We start from the raw sequence: 26,469 nt of genomic DNA, 5'->3' as shown, positions 1-26,469 counted from the left end.
TGCATCCTAAAATTATCATTGATGAAATGAACTCTCAAGCTCATGTAAGGTTCCATCATTCTACTTGACCATAGGTCAGGGGTACTGGCAAAGTACTCGACACCTGTGAGATCCCTCTCTATTTCTCCTCAGCGTTTTGCATACAGCGCAGGGAATGCCACTCTGGAAAAATAATTTCGTGAGGGGATTAGATACCTTTTGTCCAGTATGTTAACCATTTTTTTTAAATCCTTCATTGCTGACGGTATTTATGGACACATATCTTTTGCCAAATGGAAAGTAATAGCATTGGTGATTTCGGTGTGTCGTTGTGACTTGAATGCATACGGTGTTGCGCTGTACATGCTCGCTTATTTTAAAATAATATCGCGAGAACACTACGTGTCATCGTGGGACGCCAATATCGTCATCGCGATAAAAATTCGATATATTGTGCAGCCCTATAAAGGGTAGCTGCAATTTTCACATCTGATGTGTGGAGGTAGTCAGTGGCTTTCTGATCCACTCTTGGTCCGACCCTGACTCTGTTACAGTTGTAAGGTAAAGCGAGTCACAGACGAGCCACGGAGTATTGCGTCGTGCAGCGTGAACTTCAGACCTTGTTGTGTTTAATATAATGAGTGTTAATGTGATGACTTTAGGTCTTGTTCTGTTTAATATAATGAGTGTTAATGTGATGCCTTTAGGTCTTGTTCTGTTTAATATAATGAGTGGTAATGGCTCTGTGATGGCTTTAGGTCTTGTCCTTTCTTTAATATGAGTGTTAATGGCGCTAATTGAGCAGTGCTGTAAGTTAAAGAGCGGCTGTATGGTGGCGGCGGTGTTGGAGCTCTCATTGGAACCAACTTAACCTTCCAATGAAGATCCACTGCTTAGGGGCGCCCCGGTGGCTCACCAGGTAGAGAGTGTTCCAGTAAGGGTCCTAAGAGTACTAGCCAATGAGAGGCAGAGCAAGGTAGGTTGTGACTTGGCCATCCGTCTGTTCTGACGGCTAGACTCCACTGCTGCTGATGGGCTGTCTCGTGGCGCTCGTTTGCGCGTGCCTTCTAGCTAGATTTCCAGGCAGCGTGGAGAACACACTCACTACAAGCAATCTGTTTATACATGTGAAGAGAATAGTTTTTGGATGAGAGGGGGGCGTGGCCATACCGTAGCATTGTACTACAAGTTTCCCAAAAGCTACACTTTCTCCCGGTCAGAGCTCCACGCGTCCAAGCACACCGCTCTGGCTGCTTGGTCCTGACCTCCGAGGGCCTATGCAATAAGATAACCCTTATTAGCCCTCCGCGTTCGCAGCAGAGGGGAACCTTCACATAGCGTTATCTTATCTTGTTCTTAGCACTGCTTCATATATGAAGTCTGAACATCACTGACAGGCTTTTATGGGTCACTTTAACCCTTTGTTTACATATCCAGCATTTATCATGGGGAGAGACCTGGGCACCGTACGTTGCTCCTTTAATTGTTTTTCCACCTTTTTGGGCCGTGACCAGTCTGTACCCCTGAGAATATATCTGGGAAATATGAGTGTAGTCGATCATATACAATTATAATAGGTCAGCTGTGTTCGAAGGGAGGGACTTGGCAATAGGTAAATTCTCTTCAAAACAGTAAAGGTTTCCAGTTGAAAATGTATGTATTCAAACTAGATTAAGCTACCAATCATAGTTTTTTTTCAAATGTATGACCTACCATTGTTCACAGTGCCAGCAGTAACATCTAAGCTTCAGATACCACCTGGCTGCCAACAGCAGTCTGCCTGTTGACGGCTGAGTACACAGTAGGGATGGGAATCGAGAACCGGTTCTTGTTCAGAACCGGTTCCGAGTCAACCGATTCCTTGGAATCGTTAGCAAGCCTGCTTAACGATTCCGCTTATCGGTTCCGGTCGCGGCAAATGCGTCGTGACGTCACACACACACTGCTTTGATTTGGTTCAGAACGCAGCAAACATGTCGCCGCCGAGGAAGAATCACATTGTGCGTTCACACCAAACGCGACGGGGCGACAAGATCCCATACAAAGTGAACGTAGAGACGCGTATAAGGGTGAGTTTTTCGCGGGAGAAAACCGATGACAAGTTTTTGTCGTGATGACAGCCAATCAGCGTTCAACAGCGTGATAACTGAGTGACATGTGTAACGTAACAGCCAATCCGCGTTCAGCCGTCAAACTCAGTGCAGTGCAGTCCGGGTGAACCGCGGAATGGAGGAGAAAGTGATTGTTGCAGTTTGCGACTCCCGGAGCTCTATATATAATAGTATATAATATATTATATACTATATTATAATTGTATATATAATATCACGGCCAACAGCTCTGTCGCCTCCGGATGGCCGTAGCGTGGGGAGCTCTCATAGGGATTGGGCTTCTCGGGGTTTGTTTACCGGCATTGCTATGGTTTCCGGTCTTGTGTGTTCCAACGGTTTATTATGTAGGCCCATCTAATAAATCTGTCTAATCAATGCTTCATTTTGTTTATGTCAGTTTAATTTTGTTACAAGTTGAATGCAAATGAGCACTGTTAGAATTCCAAAAGGCACAAGCTCTTACTTGGCTGTTTTCAGTCTGTGTTTTTAGTTGTATGGCACATAATGATGGCATTTGGGCTTAAAAAGCGAAACATATATCTTTTCGTCTAGACCAATTGATTTGAAAATGTACAATTTCCTAATACTAGAAGCACTTCTGATCAGATATTAAAGAGATGTAATGCAAATAAACACATTTATACTTATTTTCTCACCCAATGAGAATCGATAAGAGAATCGATAAGGAATCGGATCGATAAGCAGAATCGGAATCGTGAAATTCTTATCAATTCCCATCCCTAGTACACAGTAAACTGTCTAGGCTGCCAACAGCAGTCTGCCTGGTGACGGCTGAGTACACAGTACTGTCTAAGCTACCAACAGCAGTCTGCCTGGTGACGGCTGTGTACACAGTACACTGTCTAGGCTGCCAACAGCAGTCTGCCTATGGTGACGGCTGCGTCCACAGTACACTGTCTAGGCTGTGTGGTTGTTTGTTGACTTGGGAAAAGAAGCAGGACTCCTCCAGACAACGCCCTCCTTGTGGTTCACCCTGTAGCCGCCCAAAGCGCAACATTGTGGGTGTGTGAAATTGAACACCAAAAAGTGCGCACACACACCCAGTGTTACTTGACATTTGAGTGAGTTCAATGTTCCAGAAATCGCCAACACAAGGTTCAACTAGTCCAGTTGTGCGTGATGGAATGTGAGTGTTAGTTAAGGGAGTCCTCCCGTCCGTTCTGTGGACTGAAGTGACGTTTAAAGGGAGATGCCATTAAGAAGGCCGCTGTTCCACTGACAACAGAGGCCAGATGCCTCCGCCCTCAGCCCCGCCCACTTTGACTGCATTAACTGAGGATTTCACATCTTGGGCAGCATGTGTTTTATTCCTTTAAGGGAAAAACAGAATAATTGACCATGCTTTGTCTTAAATGTGTGCAAACATAATGCTATGGCTGACTCATATCAACATCAAATATGAATGTAACAATGTTTTGTATAAGCTGTATTTATTGCACTATGCTTTCATTACCTCGATGAGAGCTACAAGATTTACCCACAGTCCCAATATTATTCTTGAGCACTACTGTCTAGGAGCTGCCTTCAGGAGGTCTTCGCATGTCATAACCAAATTATACCTTCCATATATATATATGTAGCACTTTGAGATTTCTGAATGTAAAGTGATCTATACATTAAATATATTATTTATTATTATATATTTTTTATATATACGAGAAATTAGTCAGTGGTCATCATTCTGAATTATCATAAGCCAGCTGTGTTCGAAGGGAGGGACTTGGCGATAGGTCAATTCTCTTCAAAACAGTCTTGATATCCTGCCCTTCATCCCTCATAAATGCAGTCTTGTAAAACCTGACTTTCCGGTAAACCCTTAATCTCAAAGTCTGGGGATTCCCCCCAGGTCCCCCGTCCCTATCTCATACAAACAAAAATGGGTATTTGTGAACCAAACATCACCCCTTTAAATGCATTAAAGCTTAATTTTGATGCAATTTAGCTGAAAAATCCTAAAAATACTGGGTGTAAGACGCAGATGCATTGCCTCAATTGCCCACTAGGTGGAGCCACAGCGTCGGAGTCACTCTTCCTACTCAAACCTCTGAACACCCTTTCTCTCACCAGCGTCTGACCGTGGACGCGATAAGAATGGCAAGATGCGCCCCAAGAGCGAGGGCTTTGAGCTGTACAACACGGCCGCTCAGAACGGCTCGCCAGAGAGCCCGCAGGCTGGCTGGGAGGCGTACCCAGAACCCAAGAAGATGAGCGGGGAGGAGCGGCTGCTCAAGAACCGCGCCGACCACCGCTCCAGCCCCAATGTGGCTAGTAAGTCAACCCCCAATACCTCTTACCATTGGTGATTCAGGTCCATTCATGTCATTTTATTTAAAGCGTCGATTGAAGCTCTCCAAAGAATTTCTTGCGTGTCTCTGAACTACTTGACCCTCTCACTGTGTATTTCTGGGGACCCCGAGGAATTGCATTATGGATGTTTAATATTAATAACCCTGGAACAAAAGGAAGAGCCAGCGATGCTCTGTGCGGCATTGGAGGCGGGGCTTATGGCTCTGCTCACGAACTCCATTATGTCTTTAACTATGTCCGCAAAGTGCCAACGCACAGTTAACTTGGCGACTATAGATGGATGCTGTATACAACTGTTGTATAACATTATTCAGATGGACTTCACACTAGGCCTGTGTATTGCTGGAAACCCAATAAAGTCAAGTTGGAAGTTGTTTAGATGAGCGGCTCTCGAAAAAGCCTCGAGCAGCAACTCGAATGCTTCTATCCTAACAAACTGCCAGAGTGTGGTTGCCAAAATGCTATCGTCGGCACAAGCGTCAGCGCTGCCTGAACCCTCGTAAAAAGTAGTCCAATTCGGTGGGAAAAAAACGCCCAATCTGGCCACACTGCCTGCACCTCCATCTACTAACCTCAGCCTAAATCAATCAGACCAACGGAAAATGATGCCGATATGGAACTTAAACTGTGATTCTGAAAAAAGTATCAAGGTAATCGAAATTCGGTTTTCAAATCTTGAAGATACAAGTGGGTTGATTTGTTAATTGTTTTGAACGAAGGTTAATGTTAAAAATTGACCAAGTTACGATGTCTGAAGTAGTTGAAGTCTCAGAAGTTTGGAAAAAAGGCTGAAAAAGCGTAATTGTTTAAAAAGTTGATATAGTTTAAAAAAAACGCAGAGATAGCAATCATGCCGTTAAAGGGCTGGACGTTTTGATAGTTGAATGGTTTCTGTAGCTGAAAGTATGCAGGAGCAGTTAACTGCACAAAAAGCCGGCAAACGGAATAAAGAAAACTTAAGGGTAGATGTGCTTGCAGTAGCAACCACACTAATAATGAGCAACCTCCGAGACTGGGTCTTCATGAGAGCCCAATGAACAGTTCTTCAGTCTTAAGTGTGCCAGATCTCGTTCATTTATTTTAGATCCTAATTATCGGGCTTCAACCTGCGTGTTCGAATGGTGCATATTACCACCAGAGTTTTTATATCGGAGTGAGTGTGGAATTTCTATTTGCATATCTCAATCGTTAAATACACTGTATTTATGAGTTTTAAGAGTTGAAGAAAAACTACTTAAAAGACACAGGTTTTAACCACTAAAAAAGCTAATTCTAAGCTTAATGAAACACAACAGCAAAAACATGAGAAGAAATCCAAAGATGCATTTAATGAGTCTTGAGCGGGGGTTCCCAAACTTCTTCACCTCAACTCCCAGGGGAAATTTGGTGTTATTATAAACTACTGATAAAGAATACGGAAAATACCTGATCACCCGTATGTGTCTGGTTGTGTAAACCTGCTCTGGGGAGAATCCTGATGGGCTCGGCTCTATCTTATATTTCACTTATAGCGATCGAGAGTGAGGGAAACAAATAAGTCACAACTTCTGCAAGAGAACGCATAATCTTTTTCAGGTCTAGGTTCGCGAGAAGGGGTGTGGGAAGTTCAGGTGCCGCACGCAGCATCTGAGCGCAGCAAAAAGAACGCAATTCTGTTTTAATTAGGAAAGTAACTTACCCGATACCTTGATTTAACAGTTGATAATTCGCTTTGTATTTAAATTGCTAGTGCTTTAATCCATACTTCTGTGCATCTAGATCAAGGTCAGAGTCCGAGAAGCAAGGGCGACTACCCTGGTGGGCCAGGGACAAAAATCACGTCCGTCTCCACCGGCAACCTATGCGCCGCTGACGTGAGTAACCAATGCTGAAACAGGCCACGTGTGAGTGGCCCAGCGTCTTTTGTTGTGGAAAATCACTCTAGTCGCACTAATTTCAATAGGTTGCCTCGCACACTGTGATTGGCCCCCTAATTAAAATAGTGAGCCTCATTATGAATGTGGTTGTACGGAAATGCTTTAGGAGGAGCACTCTACCCCTGATCCGGAAGAGTACCCCATCCCAACGCAGACGTACCCCAGGGAGTACTTCACCATCCCAGCCTCCAAGAGCCAGGACCGGGTGGTGGTGGTCCCTGGGCATGGCCAGAACCAGCCCCCCCCCACCCAGCACTGGCAGCCAATGGACGACAGGGAGCGCTTGCCAGGAGTTCTTTCCGAAGGACTTCACAACAGCATGCAGGTAGGCAGACTAATCAATAAAGTATATATTTTTGTGGTAGGAATGCTAAAAAGATTAGACATTTCTCCAGCCTAATTGTTTTTCAGAAATGCAAGTCTCCAAAAAGTTTGATGCCGAAACATCAGAAAAACTTCAAAAAGTTGCGCATAGAGGGTATGAAATCACTCACTTAATGAGGTTTTCTAACATAAATATAAGTTCCCCTTGCCTGCCTATGGTCCCCCAGTGGCTAAAACTTGCGTTCGGTGTAAAACGGGCACTAGGCATCCTGCTCGCCGTTGAAAAAATGGAAGCTCAAGCACGCTGATTTGGCATGTGGCCCCATACGTTTTCATAATGGGCCAAGTTACCTCCCCTTTCTCTGCCTTGCCCGCCCAGAGATTTGGCCCGCCAATGAGACAATGAGCTACGACCTTGCGAGCGCTGTGTGTGTGTGTGTGTGTGCGTGTGCGCGCGCACTGTAACGCAAGTGTTGTACACTTTGTTATTTGGATAACCGTTCTGCGATTGGTGTTATGGTTCTTTGACGTCTCTGGTATTTCCACAACAAGACAGTAGTTGGGGTTATCTCAGTCATCGTTGGGCCCCGTTGCCTGCCGCCCGCTGCCACGAGGCACCACCGCCATGAAGCACCACCGCCCGGCAGTGGCTAGCCGGCAGTGGTCAGGGCGCGGTTCAGTCTACTTCAGATTGATGTGGATGTGGAAGAACCAGAGACGTCGGAGAACCCGACGCAGTCGTTTGTGATTCATAATATCGTCAGGAAGCGCACACAGCTTTTGGACTTGATAATATGTATTATATGATATGTAGGCCCATTAGGCTATATGATATTATTAAGATAGAGCTCCAGGACTGTAACGGCGCATAACACGTCGGACTCTCGTCTACTCTCGTAGTGGGGGTTATCTCAGCCATGGTTAAGAAGGAATTGGGGGGGAAAGGAACTTTGGCTTTGACTCCCTGAAGTACATGAACCACGACATAAGGGAGAAAGGGATTGTCTTCCGCTTGAGCCCCGCTGCCGAGGGACCACCGCCTCGGCGCTGCCCGCTGCCGAGGGAACACCGCCTCGGCGTTTCCCGCTGCCGAGGTTCCGGCGGGAGAAAATCGGGGGCAACAATGACTTTCTCCTCCATGTCGTGGTTCAGTATACTTCTGATTGATGTGGACGTGCAAGCATCAGAGACGTCGGAGAACCCGATGCAGTCTTTTGAGATCCATAATATTGTCTTGAGGAGCATACAGCTTTTGGCCTATGAATGTCAAAAGTGAAGTGGCCAAAGTGAATTACAATACCTATAATTCACTTTGTGTAGATCTAGCGCCCTTATCGCATCCTGCTATGGAACTGTTCCCTCAGGTTGATGCCCTTGTGGATTCAGCGCACTTATTGCTTTAGTGCAAATGTTTGTGTAATAAAAATGAATAAAAATGAACAAGGTCCTGGGTAGTTAACCTGGTGTCCCTCCTCAGCGTGTGGATAAGATGGGCCAGTCCCAGGAGGAGCTGTACCCTGCTCCGGGGGGCTTGAGGCAGGAGGACCTGCTGCACCTCCAGCAGCAGCAGCAGCAGCTTCACCAGCGGGAGGAGCAGCACTACCGGGAGAATGAGTACCAGCGTGAGGCGGACTACGCCCACCGTGACATGGACTACCAGAGAGGTCAGCTGGCATACATTGATGTGAAAATAGTAAATCTTTATGAAATTAAAAGTATCGCTTAAAAAAGATGGTGAGGTAAAAACCCATTAGGTGATTGCTGTATAGAGTGCTCAATAAATTTTTGAGTGCTGTCAAAATTAACGTGTTCATTTTGGAGATTAATTAAAATTTTGTAACGGGTAAAACAAAATTAACGCCGTTAACGCAGTTTTGCCACTTCCTGTGGCAGCTGACCCATAACCTCTGTTACCAAACTACACAAAGCAAGCCGCCTGGTTAGAGCGCAGTCACTGGCACAAAGACGGACAAAGACAGACTTTTAGGATGAAAGTTTCACTTTAAAAAATTGCCCGACGGCTCGTTGGAGATATCTAAAGTAATTTGCACACTTTGCAAAGCCAAATTCAACTACCATAGAAGTAGTTCATCTTTGGCGTGTCTTCTCAAAACACCCTGCTGAAGTTACCGCCACGGGGCCTCGCCAATCTAGCTAATGGAGTGTGGTGTGAAGATAACCAATTCCTTGGTTATGTGGATAGCGAAAAACTGCCGCCCAATTAACATGGTTGGAGACGACGGAATGAAAGAGGTGATTCGAGCGTCATCGGGAGATAGCTCTTATAATCCACCCTTGAGAGGAATCATAGTGTCAAGAATACACACTTATTATAAGGACGAGAGGGCTAGGCGGAGGAACAAGCTTGAGGAAGCAGCGGACGTCGCTCTTACAGGTGACCAGTGACCACTGGACTTCTGTGAACAATGAACTACTTGGGTGTCACAGTGCATTTCATCGATAAAGAATGGCCTTTGCAGTCATTTGTGCTAACTGAATAAAACCGAGGAGCGACACTACGCTGAGGCATGCTCGGACCATTTTCTGGATGTTGCAAACGAATGGGTAATAACGGAGAAGCTAACCACACTTGGCACTGACAGTGCTCGTAACATGGTTGCAAAGAACGCTCACAGTTTCCCTTAAGGACAGTGGGTTTGAAAGTGTTCTGGCCAAATGTCGCAAGATTGTCGGGCACTTCAAGCATAGTCCAACAAACGCCCAGGAATTAAATGAGCTACTTGCACACGGACATAAGCAAGAATCTCTTGCTCAGGATGTTGCAACAAGATGGAATTCCATCCTGGAGATGGTTAAGCGGATCCGGAGAAACAAGTCTCCACTGACCACTACACTGGTGCAGCAAAATAGCAAGGTTGCCATGGTGACTGAACAAGAGCTTGCCAAACTGCAAAAACTGGAGGAACTACTTGAACCCGCCAGGTAAACACACATTTATTTCTGTGTGTTTGCGTGTGTGTCTCCTGTTATTTCTCTGTCCACCTGTGTGTGTGTTCTCACTCCCTCTCCCCCTGGTGTGTGTGTGTGTGTGTACAGGAAGGAAATTAGTATTTTTCTCTGTTATACAAAAATGATATGCTAAATGTTTAAAACATCTATTGTTCAGTAGTGTTGCCAGCCTAGCGTCACTTGTTCAAAGTTATGGAGCCTTCAGACAATGATCCAATCTACGTAGTGCGGTTCAAGAAGGTCTTTACCACAGACCTAACTCGGCGGAAGAACAGCACCAACCTCACCTGGCTGAAGATTGCTACTGCCATTGACCCCAGGTTTAAAGAACTGAAGTGTATCCCCAAAGAAGAAAGGAGTGAGGTGTGGGCTTCAGCACGTGGCCAGGTGACACGGCAACCACCTGCTGTGACAACAGAGGAACCATCACCACAGAAGAGGAAGATGTCCATCTTCTTGCTTGGTTCGTCTGATACGTCGGACGAAGAAGAAGAGTCCATAGAGCATTGTCTGGGCCGCTACAAAGCCGAGCCCAAAACGGACGGAGGGGTGTCCACTACAATGGTGGTCACAGAGAGAAGAAGCACATACCAAGCTGGGACTCATTGCAAGTACTTGCCAACCCCTGCAACCACAGTGCCTTGAGAGAGGTTGTTCTCGCTCTCTGGCCACATCGATCAAAAGAAGCAAGCTTTTTTTGAACATTTGTATTCACAGGAGAGAAATTGTATTCAAAGATGAAAGAAAGCTATTAAAATAGTATTTGAATCTAAATATACTTTCTTTGTGTTGATTCTACATTAATTCAATGATTTTACTAAAATAAATATCCGTTACAAGCTTCGGTCTTCAGTAGAAAAAGTAGATTATTCGATATTCATATATTGATTAATTTATCTAGATTCATCTAGATTAATTACAGAAAATTGTGAGATTAATTAGTTCTATTGACGGCACCATTTTTTTTACAATGGGAGGACAGCAAAGCCGTCCGCCCAGTCTCTTACACTTCAACTACTTCAGACTTTGTATCTTGGTCAATTTTTAACTGTTAACCTTCGTTAAAACATTTAACAAATCGACACACTTGTATCTTCAACTGTATCGAAACTACGTACTTGTTACACTGGCGCTAAAAGATGATCGGAATATGATTATTATATATCGGGTATTTGTCTGTGGGGACCCCCGTTTATATGGCTAAAGGCTACGTGCTTGTTACCTATCCGGGCCTACAACTTTTTCACGATAAAACACGATTTCACTACACAAATGATATGCCATATGATAGCCGAGATTCAAAAGAGTCCCAACAGTAAAAACCTCATAATTTTTTGAGCTTATTCCGATGATGTGAAGGAATAAGGTCAATAACATACTTTTCCAAGATACTACCACAAGCACACACACACACGCACGCACACACTATCCGAACAGCTCAGCTATTCTAACTTGATCACATTAGCTATTGGTTCAAATCTTCACTTTATTTGTTTCCGACCATTTTACATTTTGAAATGGTGCGCATGTTTATACCGCTTCACTTGATTTAAGCCATTCCAATATCTTTACGTCCTAAACTACGTGGCTTTACCAAAACATATTTTCCACTTCACTTTGCACCACAGCACTCACCGCATTTTTCATTATCTAGTTTTAAACCACTCCCGTATTTAAGGCCTAAATTCACTGATTGCTTTCCATATTCTGAAGTAATGTTAGGCATTATCCTATAGACACATACATACAACGGAATGCACCAGACACCAAAGGCTGCATACATATGCCAGAACAATTGTATAACTTGTATACTATAAACATGTATTCAACTAGATAACTGTTATAACTATTGCTACTTGATTGATCTCTTAACTTGAATTATTATCTGTGTGACTTCTCAAACAGTTTGGTCGTTGTGTATTGTTGTATCTCATGGTGGTCCTCTTCCTAGGACTCCCAGGCGCCGTGGACCACTGGGGTAACCACCAACAGGTCTCCTCCTCGGTGGAGTCCTCCACCTCCAGCCAGGAGCACCTCAACTTCTCCAACGCCTCCTCCTCCTCCAACAGCAAGACCCACCCTAACCACAAGAGTGGCCCTGGGCGCTGGAAGACGCCCAACGCACCACAACACCCCCCGTCACGCTCTGACCTCCCCCCTCCACCCCCGCCGCCTCCCCCCACCCACCTCCCCCACGACCCCTATGAGCCCCCGATGGACCTGCCCCTGCCCCCGCCCCCCGTGCTCAACGCCGCCGCGGCGCAGCAGGCGGCCGACCGCAAGAAACGGGAGGAGCAGCAGCGCTGGTATGAGAAGGAGAAGGCTCGCCTGGAGGAGGAGAGGTACGGGAACTTCCTGTTACGTGTTGACCCCTGTCACCGTTTACTGCTGCTGTTCATGTCACTTCCTGTTACGTGTTGACCCCTGTCACCGTTTACTGCTGCTGTTCCTGTCACTTCCTGTTACGTGTTGACCCCTGTTACCGTTTACTAGTGCTATGTTAACGTCACTGCCCGTTATGTTATTGTTTACTACTTACTTTGTTTGCAGTCACTTCCTCTGACTGCTTTTTTATTAAATGTTTTATTGGTTCCTAGTACAAGGCTAAAACCAACATTTTGCTTGTTTTATATTTTGAAATGTGAAAGGGCCATTCCTCTGGATTCCTCTTGAATCCCTCAGTCCTGGTGATTCTGTGAAACACGACATGTTATTTACTGCTGACGGCGTTGATCATGTTGCTCCTCCCAGGGAGAGGAAGCGAAGGGAGCAGGAGAAGAAGCTGGGGCAGATTCGTTCAAACCCTGTCATGGCCGCCCCCCCTCCGCACCACCAGCCGTCCCCAGCCCAACCCTACCCCCCTCCCCAGCATCAGCCACCGGTCCCATCCCGGCCCGAGAAGCTGGCCAGTGTCCCTGGCCCTGTGGGGCCCGCCCCAGGGCAGGCCGCTGGACCTCACCCTGGACCTCTGCCTGGACCTCACCCTGGATCTCAGCCTGGACCTCACCCTGGACCTAACCCTGGTACTGAGCTGTGGTTTGTCTAAATTGAATTCAAGGTTTCTCAATATGTATAGTTTGAGATTTCAAACTACGCTTAGAAAAGTCTCTGCCAAAATGAGCCAGTCCCTAACCTTAAAGGTACAATAGTAACATGTTTTAGTTTGAAACGTGCTCTTAAACACATGTGATGTACTGTAGATGCTAACTTGAGGGTATAGGTATCTAGATAATAGCTTTTATTCTGCAGCAGCGCAGAGCAATCTCGTAGTACTTTTTGAGTCTGGGAGCAGTTTTGAGAGGGAAGGGAGAGGTCACGAGTTTATCTTAAAATAGCAAATCTTGCATATCGTACCTTTAAACCCTTATTGTGTAGGAGTGTGCACTCTTATTGAACCCATGGGTTTGTCCTTCAGCCATGGACACGGTGATCAGGGAGCTGTTACCACAGCAGCAGCCACGCACCATCGAGCGGCGGGACCTGCAGTACATCACCATCAGCAAGGAGGAGCTGTCCTCCAGTGACAGCTTGTCCCCGGACCCCTGGAAGAGGGATGCCCGCGAAAAGGCTGAGAAGCAGCAGCAACTGCACATCGTGGACCTGCTGGACAAGGAGATCCAGGAGCTACAGGTACAGAGTGTTGACCTGTTCCACTCCCACCCGGTGTACGGAGCCCATCTGCTCTTTGAAGATAAGATCACATGGAATGTTAATACCAGAGGGGAAATGAGTATATCAGCAAATACAGGACAGTATAGGATGTAAATATAGATGAAGAAACCTGAATAAAATAGTTAAATCCTCCTTTCCACTGCCAGGCCAAGCCGGAGCGCACCGCAGAGGAGAGCGACCGCCTCCGCAAGCTCATGCTGGAGTGGCAGTTCCAGAAAAGGCTGCAGGAGTCCAAGCAAAGCGACGAAGATGAGGAGGAAGAGGACGACGAGGACGTGGACACGGCCATGATCATGCAGAGGCTGGAGGCTGAGAAGAGGGCCCGGGTGAGGCTAGTGGTGTAGTCGACAGGAGTTAGACAGAGGCTGGAGGCTGAGAAGAGGGCCCGGGTAAGGCTAGTGGTGTAGTCGACAGGAGTTAGACAGAGGCTGGAGGCTGAGGAGAGGGCCCCGTGAGGCCAGTGGTGTAGTCGACAGGAGATGCTACATCACAAGCCAGCCCTCCAGGGCCTCCAGCTGAGATGAGAGACAGGTGGTGTAGACAGCAAGAGTAAGAAAGAGCTGGAGGCTAGACCGAGGCCCAGGGTGAGGCTGGGAGATCAGGGGGCAAACTCGACATCCATTTATTTAAAAATAAGGTTAGTTTGATTGCAAAGTTTGTTTAAACAATTTAAACTCCTTCCAGACGGTGAGCACCAGAGTGTTTTGCAGCTCTGGGCTGACCTTGCAGTATGGTAGTTGCAGTTTGTATTTAACATTTGCATTGCAATGATAAATAGTAAGGTTGATGGAATAGGGATTATGATTATTTGCGTCAGGTATATTAAAGATAATAAATCATTGAGGTTGTTAATATGGTGGTTGCTTGGTTGGAAAGGCAGAGGTGGGCACCAAGTTAGTGGAAGAGCAGGGTCTTCATCAATGTGTTGGCATGAAGGAGGTAGGCAGTCCCAATAGCTCGCACCATGAATGTCCTGCGATGTACCTCTGCCAACATGCTTACCCATTGCTTTGCCATGCTGAAGCGGCTTCTCTCTGACTGGCTTGGTGGGACGGGGCTCTAGGGGGGGGGGGGGCTTGGGGCTTGGCTGGTTGCTGAGCACCACACTGCACAACCACATGGAGGTGGGACCTTCAGGCCTGTTAGAAGGGTGATGATTGGAGGACTCTTTTGTGCCATTTTGTGTTTCAAAGTGTATAGCTCATGGGCACAAAGTCCATGAGGGTTGATCCAAGAGTCTAGTGAGTGTCCAATAGAGGGGACAGTGTGTGTGGGCCATCTGAGGGAGGGGCCATCTGGCTTCAGTATGTAGTCTTTGCTGGTTAGGCCCAATTCAAGATATCTTTGCAGGGTACATTCACTGACCTTAAAATAAGTGAATGTTTGCTACACTAAATTTTATAAAACAATGTTTTGACCTTTATTTATTTTCTATCTCTTTTACTGTCCATCTGCTCTTATTTATTCCCGTTAGCTTCTCTTTCTTTGGGAACTGGATGTCTTTCACTCTTTCTTTCGACCACTTGATGGTACCCTGAGCTTTGCTAATTCTCCACCTTCTCCTTTTTGTTTGTCCTGTATTCCCCCTCTCTCGCTCCATCTCTCTCCTTCACTTTAGCAGCAGACAGCTGTCCCTGCTATCTCTGTTCTAGACTTGGTACGTTCGTCCTGCTGTTCATCCCTCTCCTTTCACTTGCCTAACTTGTTTTACCTCCTGTTTCTTGTCTAGATAGCCAACTCAGCCCTGTTGGTCCTGTCCGCTCCACCGGACGGCAGCGGTTGTTTTGTTGTTTTAAGGGGTGTTGCCGGGAAGGCTGATTTAACCTTAGAATGAGAGAGTAATGGGATAATCTCCCCTTTAATGGGAACACCTTCCATCCCTTGTGGTGCTCTAAACCTCTGCCGACAAGTTTTAATGCTGCTCCTCAAAACTTAAATCATTCATTATCCACAACAAGCTCGGAAACTAAAAGTCATTCAACGTTAAAACAGTGTACTTTGTTTTGCTTTTTCTTCGCAATCTCAATTAAGTAATAAATAATGGGGCGAAATGGCACTGTGCACAAATGCCCCGATTTCTGGTTTGGGAAAGGTTACTTTAATTAGGTCTCTTTGTCGTACTCACTGTAGCCTACATGCTGTAAGTCACTCAGGCTCACTTATTAGTATATTTACATTTCTCAACAAACGATTCATCTTATTGCATCTATAGTGGTAAACTACATTCATAGGTATATAATTATCCCTATTTGTTCAATGTATTTTTTTGTTCATCATTTATAATTTTTATTTCACAAAGACACAGCACACCAAACAACAACAAGAGTTACATTACAGAATCCACAACAATAAAAACACAAACCACGTCAACCGCAACAGTAATGACGATGACCTAGAGGGGGGGTGAGACACAATTTGCTAATTCAGTTGGGATGCAGACATGTCTCATGTCAGCACCGGGCGGATGATTCTAGATATACATACGGACAGATGGACAGACAGATATGTAATCAGAGTCTAATGCGAAACATCTTGAATGGGCAAGCCTACTGGGAGCACTGATTTTAGGAGGGTCTGTGTTAAATGTATTGATCCTTCATTCAGACACCAATCGGCGTTACAAGAAAGTGTTTACTTGCACTTAATATAGGTTCCTTTTACTAACATGACGATGTGCAGTTGTATCACAATTTTTTTATTTGGATACCAACTCTCTCCAACAGTCTGACGGCCTACTTTTCTTTATCGAACAGGGAAATGACTTTACTTGCATGAGCCTCTCCTATCCACCGGGCCTCAAAGGCCCCCACTGTAATGTGGAGCTCATGTGATCATCCATACCTTCATCCCCCATTACCTGTGTTTCGTCAACTGGGCTTCTCAATATTCCCTCAACACCACACCCCGGTGTAGTGTGGGATGGTGTGAATTGGATAGTGTTGCATCTGGTGACATCTTGTTTCTCCTGCCATTGGGAGTTTTGTTTGTATCAAACTGAAGCATGTCATGTAGTTGCATGTTTGCTGGGCGGAGCAGAACATTGACCATGAGGAAGAATCCAACATACCACATGTGGTGCGCATGGAGCAGAGTGCGTCTGTCCTCGTTGGGATGTGTGTTTGATCAGCTTGTCGGGTTTTATTCTCCTTGTGCATGTTGTGTTGGGTAATTTGCATGTTTTTTGTGATGTGTTTGTGTGTGCAAGTTGCACGCTGTGTGTGGGTGCATGTGTGTTGCCGTTACAACTGAACCCTAGCTCTGCACGGAAACATCTAAGCAGGCATTTAGTTAGCCCTCAGCTAATGTCCGTTTGTGGTCAGCTCTGTGCCCAGCTCTGTGCCCACTGATCCCTCCCTAACGATGCCTTCGTCCTCCCCGCCGCTCCGTGGCCCTCCTGGGTCGCTGTGCCGAGCAGCTGCAGGACGAGGAGCGTCGGCGCAAGCAGCAGCTGGAGGAGATCCGCAAGCGGGAGGTGGAGGAGCGGGCCAAGCAGGAGGAGGAGAGGAGCTGGAGGGAGGTGGAGGAGCGGGCCAAGCAGGAGGAGGAGAGGAGCTGGAGGGAGGAGGAGAGGGCCCGGCGCGAGGCAGATCAGAAGGTATGTTGGGCTGTGTTTCTAGGAAGGCCTAGAAACACAAGGACTGTTAACATTGTCTGTGGGAATACTCGGTTGATGAGGCTTCAGTCTAAATCTTCCACGATGCCAGTGCTCACCACTCTAGTCTCACGGGGCGTGTTCACACCGTTTCTCGGGGACGTGTTCCCAACCAGCCACTGTTGGTGGGATTTGTTACAAAGACCAACAGACGCATTGTCCAATTGATAAAATAAATAAAGAAGACGGGATGATAAAAGTAAACACAAAAATAACTTTGGAATGTCCACTACAATGGGATGTAGCTACAACTACATGTGTCACTCTTCTCAGATGTTGGTATGTGATTATTAGCTAAGCTTACTTGGGCTATTTTAAGCATTGGTATGTTGTCGGTAGCCAAGGTGAATGTGAATGTTGTTGGTGTATGTGTGCAACAAACTGGGGAATAGAAACCCCAGGGCTCTGAACAACAGCTCCAGCAAGTAGGAGTGAGCACGCCCGGTGAACACGGAGTGGTGATGACCCTTAAAGGGCCAGTCATCCACTGATTCAGATGGAATTCTAGACTGGGATTAAAGTCAAATGTTTTGGGCTGAGAGATTTAGGAAAGAGGGGGGCGTGTTATCCCAGTGGTTACAACCCACCGTCGTTGTGTAGCGTTTAATTGAGTGTTGTTAAGCAATGTTGGATGTTATACTACATGTTGTACTATAGGTGTCCAGGAAGCCTCACCGTCACTCGGTCACGGACGTTAAACAAACCGCTGCTCAGAGAGTGCTTCACCTTCCACACACCATGGCGGATTACACACCTTTGATTTCTCTAAATTGGGAACTAATTTCAGTAACAAATTATAGTAAACATAGTAATCTATGCTATTTATCACTAAGACAAATTACCATGTTTAAAACACCCAAAATGTTGTTTTGGGTTCAATGGCTCTTTAACCTTGGTATGAATTGCTTTATTGATCAATTTCAATCGACTAGGTCCAAATACACACACACACACACACACACACACACACACACACACACACACACACACACACACACACACACACACACACACACACACACACACACACACACACCCTTATATATATATATGTGTATATATATATGTAAATATCTATATCACTAAATAATTTAATGTATGAGTGTACAGATATGTCTATAAGATGTTGAGTTGCATGTTGCCCCCCTGTGTCCCTTTCCCCCTGTAGTGCGTGTTGTCACTTTAAGCATGGAGCCCCCATCGCGTGGTGCTGTGGATGTTTTAGCCAGTGCTTTATTTGTTTGAGTCATTATTTCATTGTTTAAGCAAATATCTGTTCGTTATTCATTATGTGTTGGAACCATTTTCATTCAGCATCGATTCAAAAACCATTACCCGAAATTGCTGCTTCTCTCCCACCTTACCCAAACCCACTGTTAAATATGTCCATCCGCAACCCTCAGGCCAGCATTCTCATCCATCCATATATGTACACAAAGCCCTGTCCCGATAGTGTTCCTACCCTGACATTCTCTTCCATTCCTCACCCGTGTCGAGGTAGTGGCGTTTTGCCCTTCAGATGGCAGTCCTTCAGATGGCAGTCCTTCAGATGGCAGTCCTTCAAATGGCAGTCCTTGAAAAAGCGCATGCAGACGCTGGCTATATGAGTTGGGTTGAAAACATGCATTTTACAATGAAAAACATTGCATCGTGTAGACCACAAATGGACAATAGTCTGGTCTTAGCAATACGTTAATTAAGAAACGTATAATAGTTTGGAATCTCTTGGAATGTGCGACTTAAGATGTGTGCACCAGCTGAAAGCCTTTAGATTTGAATTTCTACAATGATCGCCAATATGAAGTGCACAAATGTTTTGATATGTTGCTGTTACTTCGAGTAGCATTGTGAACGATTTAGCTCCTCCCAGGGGCCGTCCACTCTAACGTTGTGCCTTGAACTAGCGTAGCTCAGCTAACTATGAATGTTGCTAGTGGGTTTAGGAGTGTCGATGGCAAGATTCTTGTAAACGGAGTGGGACAGGCCGTCATTTTTTTTTATCAGTTATTGGATGTGATTATATTGAAAACATTGAAATCACCATGGATCAAAAATGACTACAGATATTTCCAGGTGATTTTAAGCTATGAGCTAGTTGAAATGGTACTTATCGCAACATTAATCTAAAGATTTAAAATCAGTTCAGGTGTCTTAGGTCAATACCCCAGTTTGAGGACGGGTAGCATGCATAAGGTGATCCAAGCTCTTGATGGCTGCTTAAACCAGCCATCAACCACCGAGACTCCACGCTAACTAATTTGTTACCTCAAAACTACGTAACCACTGCATCAAAGAAGGCCTCCAAACTGTCAGGGTGTAGGGAAGGGACAGGGCATCGGTATTCAGCATAAGCACTTCCCGACTCCACCCCCACGCACACACCAGCGCTCCGACACACCTCGTGGCCTCCTGTCAACGGGTCCCTTTGGGCCGGAGTCACCCTTGGGGAGAGCCTTGACAACCAAGAATCTTTCACCCAGACGTTGATGGACCTCAACACCCGGCGGACCACATATCGTCGATCACATATCCACGCTAACAACGGGACATAGATTCTCCTTTTCCTGGGTCCGATTAGCTCTTCTTCTATTCAGCCTACCTCTGGGGGTTCTCATGCACGTACTAGGCTTTGCTCCGAAGGCATCCAGGCCGTTAGCCGGGCTCCAGCGGAGGGGAGGGTGGGCCCAGTCTTTGTGGCCGTTGTCAGTGGGTACCCGGTGGTGGCAGTGGTAGGACCGCCCTGTCCGGAGCTGAGGGGAGGGTGGGCCCAGTCTTTGTGGCCGTTGTCAGTGGGTACCCGGTGGTGGCAGTGGTAGGACCGCCCTGTCCGGAGCTGAGGGGAGGGTGGGCCCGGTCTTTGTGGCCGTTGTCAGTGGGTACCCGGTGGTGGCAGTGGTAGGACCGCCCTGTCCGGAGCTGAGGGGAGGGTGGGCCCAGTCTTTGTGGCTGTTGTCAGTGGGTACCCGGTGGTGGCAGTGGTAGGACCGCCCTGTCCTGAACTGAGGGCTGACTAACAGGTTGTCCTACTCCTGTGCGTAGAGGAGACAGGAGGAGGAGTACTACAATCGTCTGGAGGCGGGGCGCCGCCGGCAGCACGACGAGGCAGAGAGGAAGCTGCTGACGCCCGAGGAGCCTGGTGGTCTGTACCGGCCACCCCTCCCCCGGGACTACCAGCCCCCCGAGCCCCCCTCTAACACGCCCCCGCCCCCCCCACAGAGAAACACCTCCTACCTCAAAACCCAGGTGGTCTCCCCCGACGCGCTCTACACCGCCACATTCGTCTCCTACGCAGGTGACGAGGAAGACGATGAGGAAGGAGAGGAGGCCTCCAGGGCCAGCGCCCTATCAGGTCAGCCCAAGCTGTCGGTGACCCGGAAGTCGTACGGAGACCTCCCGGTCTCGGGGCCCGGGAAGCCTCGGCCGCCGCCAACTGCCCGCAAGCCCCGCCCATTGTCTGACGGCATCTTCCTGTCGAGCTCGTTTCAGCTGCCAGTCAACAACTCCAACAGTACAGGCCACGCCCCTCCCCCTCCCACCAAACCCAGCTTCCTGAAAGGTAGAGCGAGAGGAGGAGCTCGTCACGGCGCCTCCCCCCCTTAGTCCACTAGTCTGTGGTGTAGCCGACTTCCAGCAGGGGCAATCATTTTGACCCAACTTCTTCTCTTTTTCTAAATTTCGTCAAAATTGACCTTTTCTGTAGATATTAGTCAATCATCCCCATCTATTTGTGTCTATTTTTTTAAGTGTGGACGGTCTCTTCAGATCCGATGCCCATCGTATTTGTTCTGTATTGTTTGTGTTCTTTTGTAGGTTTACCCTCTTTCTGTCCTTCTTACCCAAATGCCTTCTTCCAATCAGATGGTCACTATTAGTGGCCAGTACAAAATAAGCTACCGTAGCTCCGACACTGACCGACCGCCCAAATCCCCAACTCGAGTAACACCACTCCAGACCAATCACAGTACTGTTGGTGTTGTCGCTCGCCGCCTCTTGTCTGTTTGGTTGCTGCTGTGTTGCAGCGAGCTGCTTATCTGCCTGCACATGGCCATGCTTAGGGAGGGTTCAGCAAGCTGCTTATCTGCCTGCCCACGGCCATGCTTGGGGACGGTTCAGGGAAATAAGATACACTCATGGCTTTCTCAGCCTCATTGATCACATTGACTATTTCCATTCACTTTACCACAAATTACCACACTAATTAATAGGAGTACAAAGCACCTACCTTGTCTTTGGTTGTTTAGAAACAAGCCTTGCAGGTCTCTAGTGACCTGTGTGTGTGTGTGGGGTAGGCCAGTCCAATGCCCTATGGCAGAGTTCTGCTTACAAGTTTGAAGTCTGCACAATTTGAACAGCCAAACACAAATGGTGTCTCACGCATATACTTATATCTACCATTAGGCAAAGAAAATGCACATTTTTGGTCCTAGACTCATTGCTAGCCCTGTAAGGGGATGTTTAAGGGGAATCCGCACACTAACTTCAGCCCCCCTTCATCTCCCTTAATCCCCCTTCATTCATAAATAAACCGGTTGCAAATCCCATTGCTTCACCCCGCTGTTCTCTCCTCCACAAGGATGCCTCTGTCACGCCACTGCACCTCAACAAAATAATTACTTCCCTCAAATACTTTGGTAGCCATTGCTTTTTACTGCTTGCGCTGAGCTTCATCTTGATCCGGGCGGTGCCCTGATTTCTTACTTATTCTTGACGTCTTTCTTTTAAATGTTTTTCTTTGTTCATCCTTCCTTGTTGTGGGTCTGGCCTTGTCTGTATGCTTGTCTATCTACTGGTTGCTCTGCCTTCAATGTCACTTCTTCTGACATGGACTTCTGACACACTTCTTAGTGTCTGTTTCAGACCAAACTATGTGCTGAATTTTCTTATATTTTTCTGGTAGTCTGCATGTGTGTGGCTCATTTCTAGCTTTTTAGACATGAAAGGGCTGCTTGCTTGGCTAAACCCAACTCCCATGGGTCTTTTTGGCAGGGTTTCAAGGGACCATCAGAACCTGAATCTCCTCCGCCTCACTCACTACTTCCATAAGACATTCTTAGCCATTTACGTTATGCTGGCAAATTTGAGAGCACATAGCACATTGATTAATACATTTTGGAGTCACTTCTCTTTTCCTCATAAGAACTTTTAACGGAGATGACTGAATAAACGATGCATTCAATTTGAGTCTGAGAAACCAGAAATGATGTGAACTACAGTGCTAGCTCCTCAGAGCTGCCAGTGTAACGGATCAGCTCATTATGTCAGGTGAAAACATGAGCCACTGCGTCTGGGTATGAATTGTGTCTCATTGAACCCCAATCCATCTAGCCGCCCTTCTCCATTCCCTCCATTAATAAAGTCAACAAATGTCAACTCCCACATATACTTGGACACCATGTGTTTTATGGAATGTGGGTAGTAGTGAGGCTGAATTAATACATTTATTAGCCTTTTGCTTTGTCCAGGAATATCTTCGATAAAAGTCCTAATATTGTTGACATTGAACCATTATCTGGGATACAATTCAGTCCACGCTTGCAGAATGACGCAGGGGCATGTGACCCAAACTTAAGTTGTGTATTGGGCAATGGTCATGGTCACCTATAATGCCAAACATTGACCTATTCAACTCCCTGGTATATTGGGCTAAGATGTACAATTGTACTAGACTTGTATCTCTACTTAGCTGGTTTTCCATCTGAAAAATTCCAAACAACTAAAAGGGGTGGCCAAAACTGAGTTACCTTGACCAATGACCAATGTTTTGATGTTCAACTGATGCCTCACTCTTTCGGATTAGCTTTGTAACCAATATTTTAACTCTGTTTGCCCTCCTCTAACACAGCCGTCTTCTTCTCTTCTTCTGGCCTTGTGTTTCTTGTATGATAAAGCATAGTTAACTTCATGCTCGTCTAGTGTTCTTTCGTCATCTGGTCTTTAGGATCTCTTTGGTGACGTAACTATTGTACATCCTACAAGACAAGCTGCAGAGTACCATTTATAAAAGACGCAAGTTTAAGAAAAGGAATCAATTCGAAATGTACAGATCCAACAGATCTAGAATATTTTCATGTGGACTAATTTTTAAATGGTACACAGCAGCTTGCCAATGCCGAAGAATGTCTGTGAGGAGAGGTTGACTAAGAGTGATGCTTACTGACCCCCTAACCTATTGTACAGGATTTGATTCGTACACTGGAAACCCTGCAGGACTTGTAGGAACGGGAGAGGTCTTCAAGGACAAGTGGACCAAAGGGTGAGACAGGGCTTTGCTGCCAGCCATGTTCATCGCAGACCTCAATCAGTTCAAGTCAAAACCTTTTTTTGAAAGCAATTGTCATAAATAGATGATGTTTTCATCAGATATGGCTAGCTTTTTTGTTTCTTGAAGTATTTATTCCCCCTCCCCTCAGCCAGGAGCAGGAGAATGCGGCTCCAGGAGCTCCAGAGAGCATGACCTTCAAGGAGCGACAGCGGCTGTTCTCCCAGGGCAAGGAGGTGTCCAACAAGGTCAAGGCATCGCGCAAGCTCATGGAGCTGGAGAATGAGCTCAACACTAAATAGACTACAGCCACCACAACCCTCATTATCCCAGTGGCTTGTATGAAACACTCATCCCTCCCCCCTCCCCAAAAATCACTCGCATACAGTTGTAAGCCATTCACCTATACAATTACTTAATTTTTCCTCATGCTTTCATTATCCGACAAAAAGAAAGAACCTATTATTACGTCGGAAGACAATATTACTTTGGCGCTCGGATGTTGAGAATTGTAGTTAGTTATGGTGGGCTGGGGCACTTTCCTCCCTTTTTAATAATTGAGTAACTGGATGATGCTCCTCCTATCACATAGCTGTGTGGTAGCAATAGCAGAGACTTTTATGGCCTAATTTGTTTCCCCTCTTTAAGATCTAATGTAAATGTATAATGGTAAAGCACTGTAAAAACTTTATGTTTAATCCGGTGAGATATACAATTCAGCGAATGACATCCCAATGGGGGGAATATACTTTGGTTACAGGATTGTGCTGGGTTGGGGAAGAAAATTATTTTTGCTCATTTTAAAAAAAATGTAATAGGATACTGAAATCATTTTATGTTTTATGCTCTTTTCTGCATTACTTTATATTTTAAAAGTTAATTGTATTAAAATTTGTGGATTCAACTCCTACATTTTAATTGTTTGAATACTCAATGAGCAGAGGTCCATCAGAAGCTGTTTCATTCCATGGCCAGCATGTGGAAACTTTATTCAGGGTTTGTTTTAGATTCAACTCGTAAATACCTTAATTAGAATCACTGGGTCCGGGCAGAATTTCTTGTAAACAAGATTACTGTAGATATGTGTTACCTGTCTCACTCCGTATCACTGTTATGAAGCATAACCTTCAGTGATTTGACACTTGGTGGGTAAGGGAGACAAGGTCTGGAAGAATCCAGCACACATTCCTCTGGCCAACACACGTGAACACTAACAAGTAGACAATGGAAGGAATTAAAGTACATGTGACATGGTCAGGATGTCATTCTAACTCCCTGATTTACTTTTAGTTTACATTATATTCCTTGTTTGAATTAAATAGTCTTTTTTTTAACAGTTGTGTGCAATTATTTGGATTAATTGTGTACTTACATGCATTGTCACCAAGCAAAACATTTTAAAACCAGTAAAGAAACAAAACACTAGTGCTCCGTTGAACCACAGATATTTATTTTAAATATTTTATATATCTATTAAAATAAATTAATTTACATGTTTTGGGCCCCTTCAAATATTATTCAGAATTTTAATCAGTCGTGATATTTAGATCCCAAAAAATAATTACTGCCAATGTATAAAAAGCAATACATAAAAGACATGGTCACAAAAATTGTCATTCATTTGCACCAATTTCCGAACTCAAATGTTTGGAGCTAGTATCTGTATCCAATGCTCCTTGCTATGTTGGAGCAGATGCATTCTTCCAGCTTTGAGATGATGCTATAAATGTGTACAAAAGCCTCCAGGGACAGATGGGCCTCCGTCCCTGGAAACTGACAGTACCTTTCTAGGTTTCACAAGAAACCAAATTATTTAAGCGGTGTTATGTTTTGCCTTTTGTAAATCAATAAATACACATTTTCAACAGCTTAGTGAATTCTTTGTCTTGATTCTAGTAACATTGTTGAGAAGCATTTTCCAACGACAGTCTTAAACACAACACTTGGATGGTTACTGTCCCATTGATTTTCCAACAGAAACCAATGGAATTTACAAAATGCAAATAAAACAGGACAAACTATTTCTTAACGATACTTGATTTGGAACATCAAGAAACGTTTAGGGTTGTTTTAAGGAGAGGTTTGTGAATGCCCATAGCCATCCATTCTGAAGCAGTCGGAGGCAATTCTAAATGAGCCAAATACCCGAGACGGGACCAATCGTCAAAATCGTCATCCTAGACAACCAAGAAAGTGCACTTCTTTACCGGTACCCAACGGTACCTTTCTTTTACATCTATAAATAGCTCTTAAACGTCTTCCATGTTTCATAATAACACGGTTGATTTCGCATTAACTGCTATGTCCCCCTAAAAGGGACAGAGCATAATAAAATGCCCTACTATTTAATGGCTGTGTGAAGGTTGTCAGGGTGTAGTTAGTTAAAAAAGGTCAACTATGAATTACGTGATTTAAGGAGCATTTCACCAGTGGAAACATGAATCTGTATTGAAAGTGTGTCACATAGAGTGGGGAGAACAAGTATTTGATACACTGCCGATTTTGCAAGTCTCCCCACTTACAAAGCATGTAGAAGTCTGTAATTGTTATCATAGGTAAACTTCAACTGTGAGTGACGGAATCTAAAACAAAAATCCAGAAAATCACGTATGATTTTTAAGTAATTAATTAGCATTTTATTGCATGACATAAGTATTTGATACATCAGAAAAGCAGAACTTAATATTTGGTACAGAAACCTTTGTTTGCAATTAAAGAGATCATACGTTTCTTGTAGTTCTTGACCAGGTTTGCACACTCTGCAGCAGGTATTTTGGCCCGCTCCTCCATACAGACCTTCTCCAGATCCTTCAGGTTTCGGGGCTCTCGCTGGGCAATACAGACTTTCAGCTCCCTCCATCTTTTTTCCATTGGGTTCAGGCCTGGAGACTGGCTAGGCCACTCCAGGACCTTGAGCTGCTTCTTACGGAGCCACTCCTTAGTTGCCCTGGCTGTGTGTTTCGGGTCGTTGTCATGCTGGAAGACCCAGCAACCACCCATCTTCAATGCTCTTACTGAGGGAAGGAGGTTGTTGGCCAAGATCTCGCGATACATGGCCCCATCCATCCTCCCCACAATACGGTGCAGTCGTCCTGTCCCCTTTGCAGAAAAGCATCCCTAAAGAATGATGCTTCCACCTCCATGCTTCAGGGTTGGGATGGTGTTCTTGGGGTTGTCATTGGGGTCATTGGGGACAGTTGCCGACCCTCATTCGTTGTGGATCTTTGGCCCAAGGCATAAGGCCCTTCTCCAGTCACT

The 26,469-nt window shown here is 45.5% G+C and overlaps 1 protein-coding gene across 11 annotated transcripts in view; it reads left to right on the top strand.

Moving 5' to 3' along the window:
- afdna (afadin, adherens junction formation factor a) overlaps positions 1-25,078 on the top strand; it is a 120,807-nt gene extending 95,729 nt beyond the window's left edge. For 8 of the 11 annotated variants that reach the window (XM_056580838.1, XM_056580840.1, XM_056580836.1 and 5 more), the window contains 12 exons: positions 4,179-4,379; positions 6,177-6,271; positions 6,441-6,659; positions 8,136-8,322; positions 11,580-11,970; positions 12,380-12,651; positions 13,044-13,258; positions 13,447-13,626; positions 16,716-16,895; positions 19,992-20,508; positions 23,130-23,205; positions 23,363-25,078. In XM_056580838.1, coding sequence (XP_056436813.1) covers positions 4,179-4,379; positions 6,177-6,271; positions 6,441-6,659; positions 8,136-8,322; positions 11,580-11,970; positions 12,380-12,651; positions 13,044-13,258; positions 13,447-13,626; positions 16,716-16,895; positions 19,992-20,508; positions 23,130-23,205; positions 23,363-23,513 — 2,684 coding nt within the window. In that variant the 3' untranslated portion in view covers positions 23,514-25,078. The remainder of the gene's footprint in view (positions 1-4,178; positions 4,380-6,176; positions 6,272-6,440; positions 6,660-8,135; positions 8,323-11,579; positions 11,971-12,379; positions 12,652-13,043; positions 13,259-13,446; positions 13,627-16,715; positions 16,896-19,991; positions 20,509-23,129; positions 23,206-23,362) is intronic. The other 3 variants (XM_056580839.1, XM_056580842.1, XM_056580843.1) reach the window with 3 other exon arrangements.
- Positions 25,079-26,469: the final 1,391 nt, after the last annotated feature.

Source organism: Gadus chalcogrammus, chromosome 21 (assembly GCF_026213295.1).
Source record: "Gadus chalcogrammus isolate NIFS_2021 chromosome 21, NIFS_Gcha_1.0, whole genome shotgun sequence".
NCBI classification, from domain to species: Eukaryota; Metazoa; Chordata; class Actinopteri; order Gadiformes; family Gadidae; genus Gadus; species Gadus chalcogrammus.
This window is presented reverse-complemented; position numbering and strand designations above follow the sequence as displayed.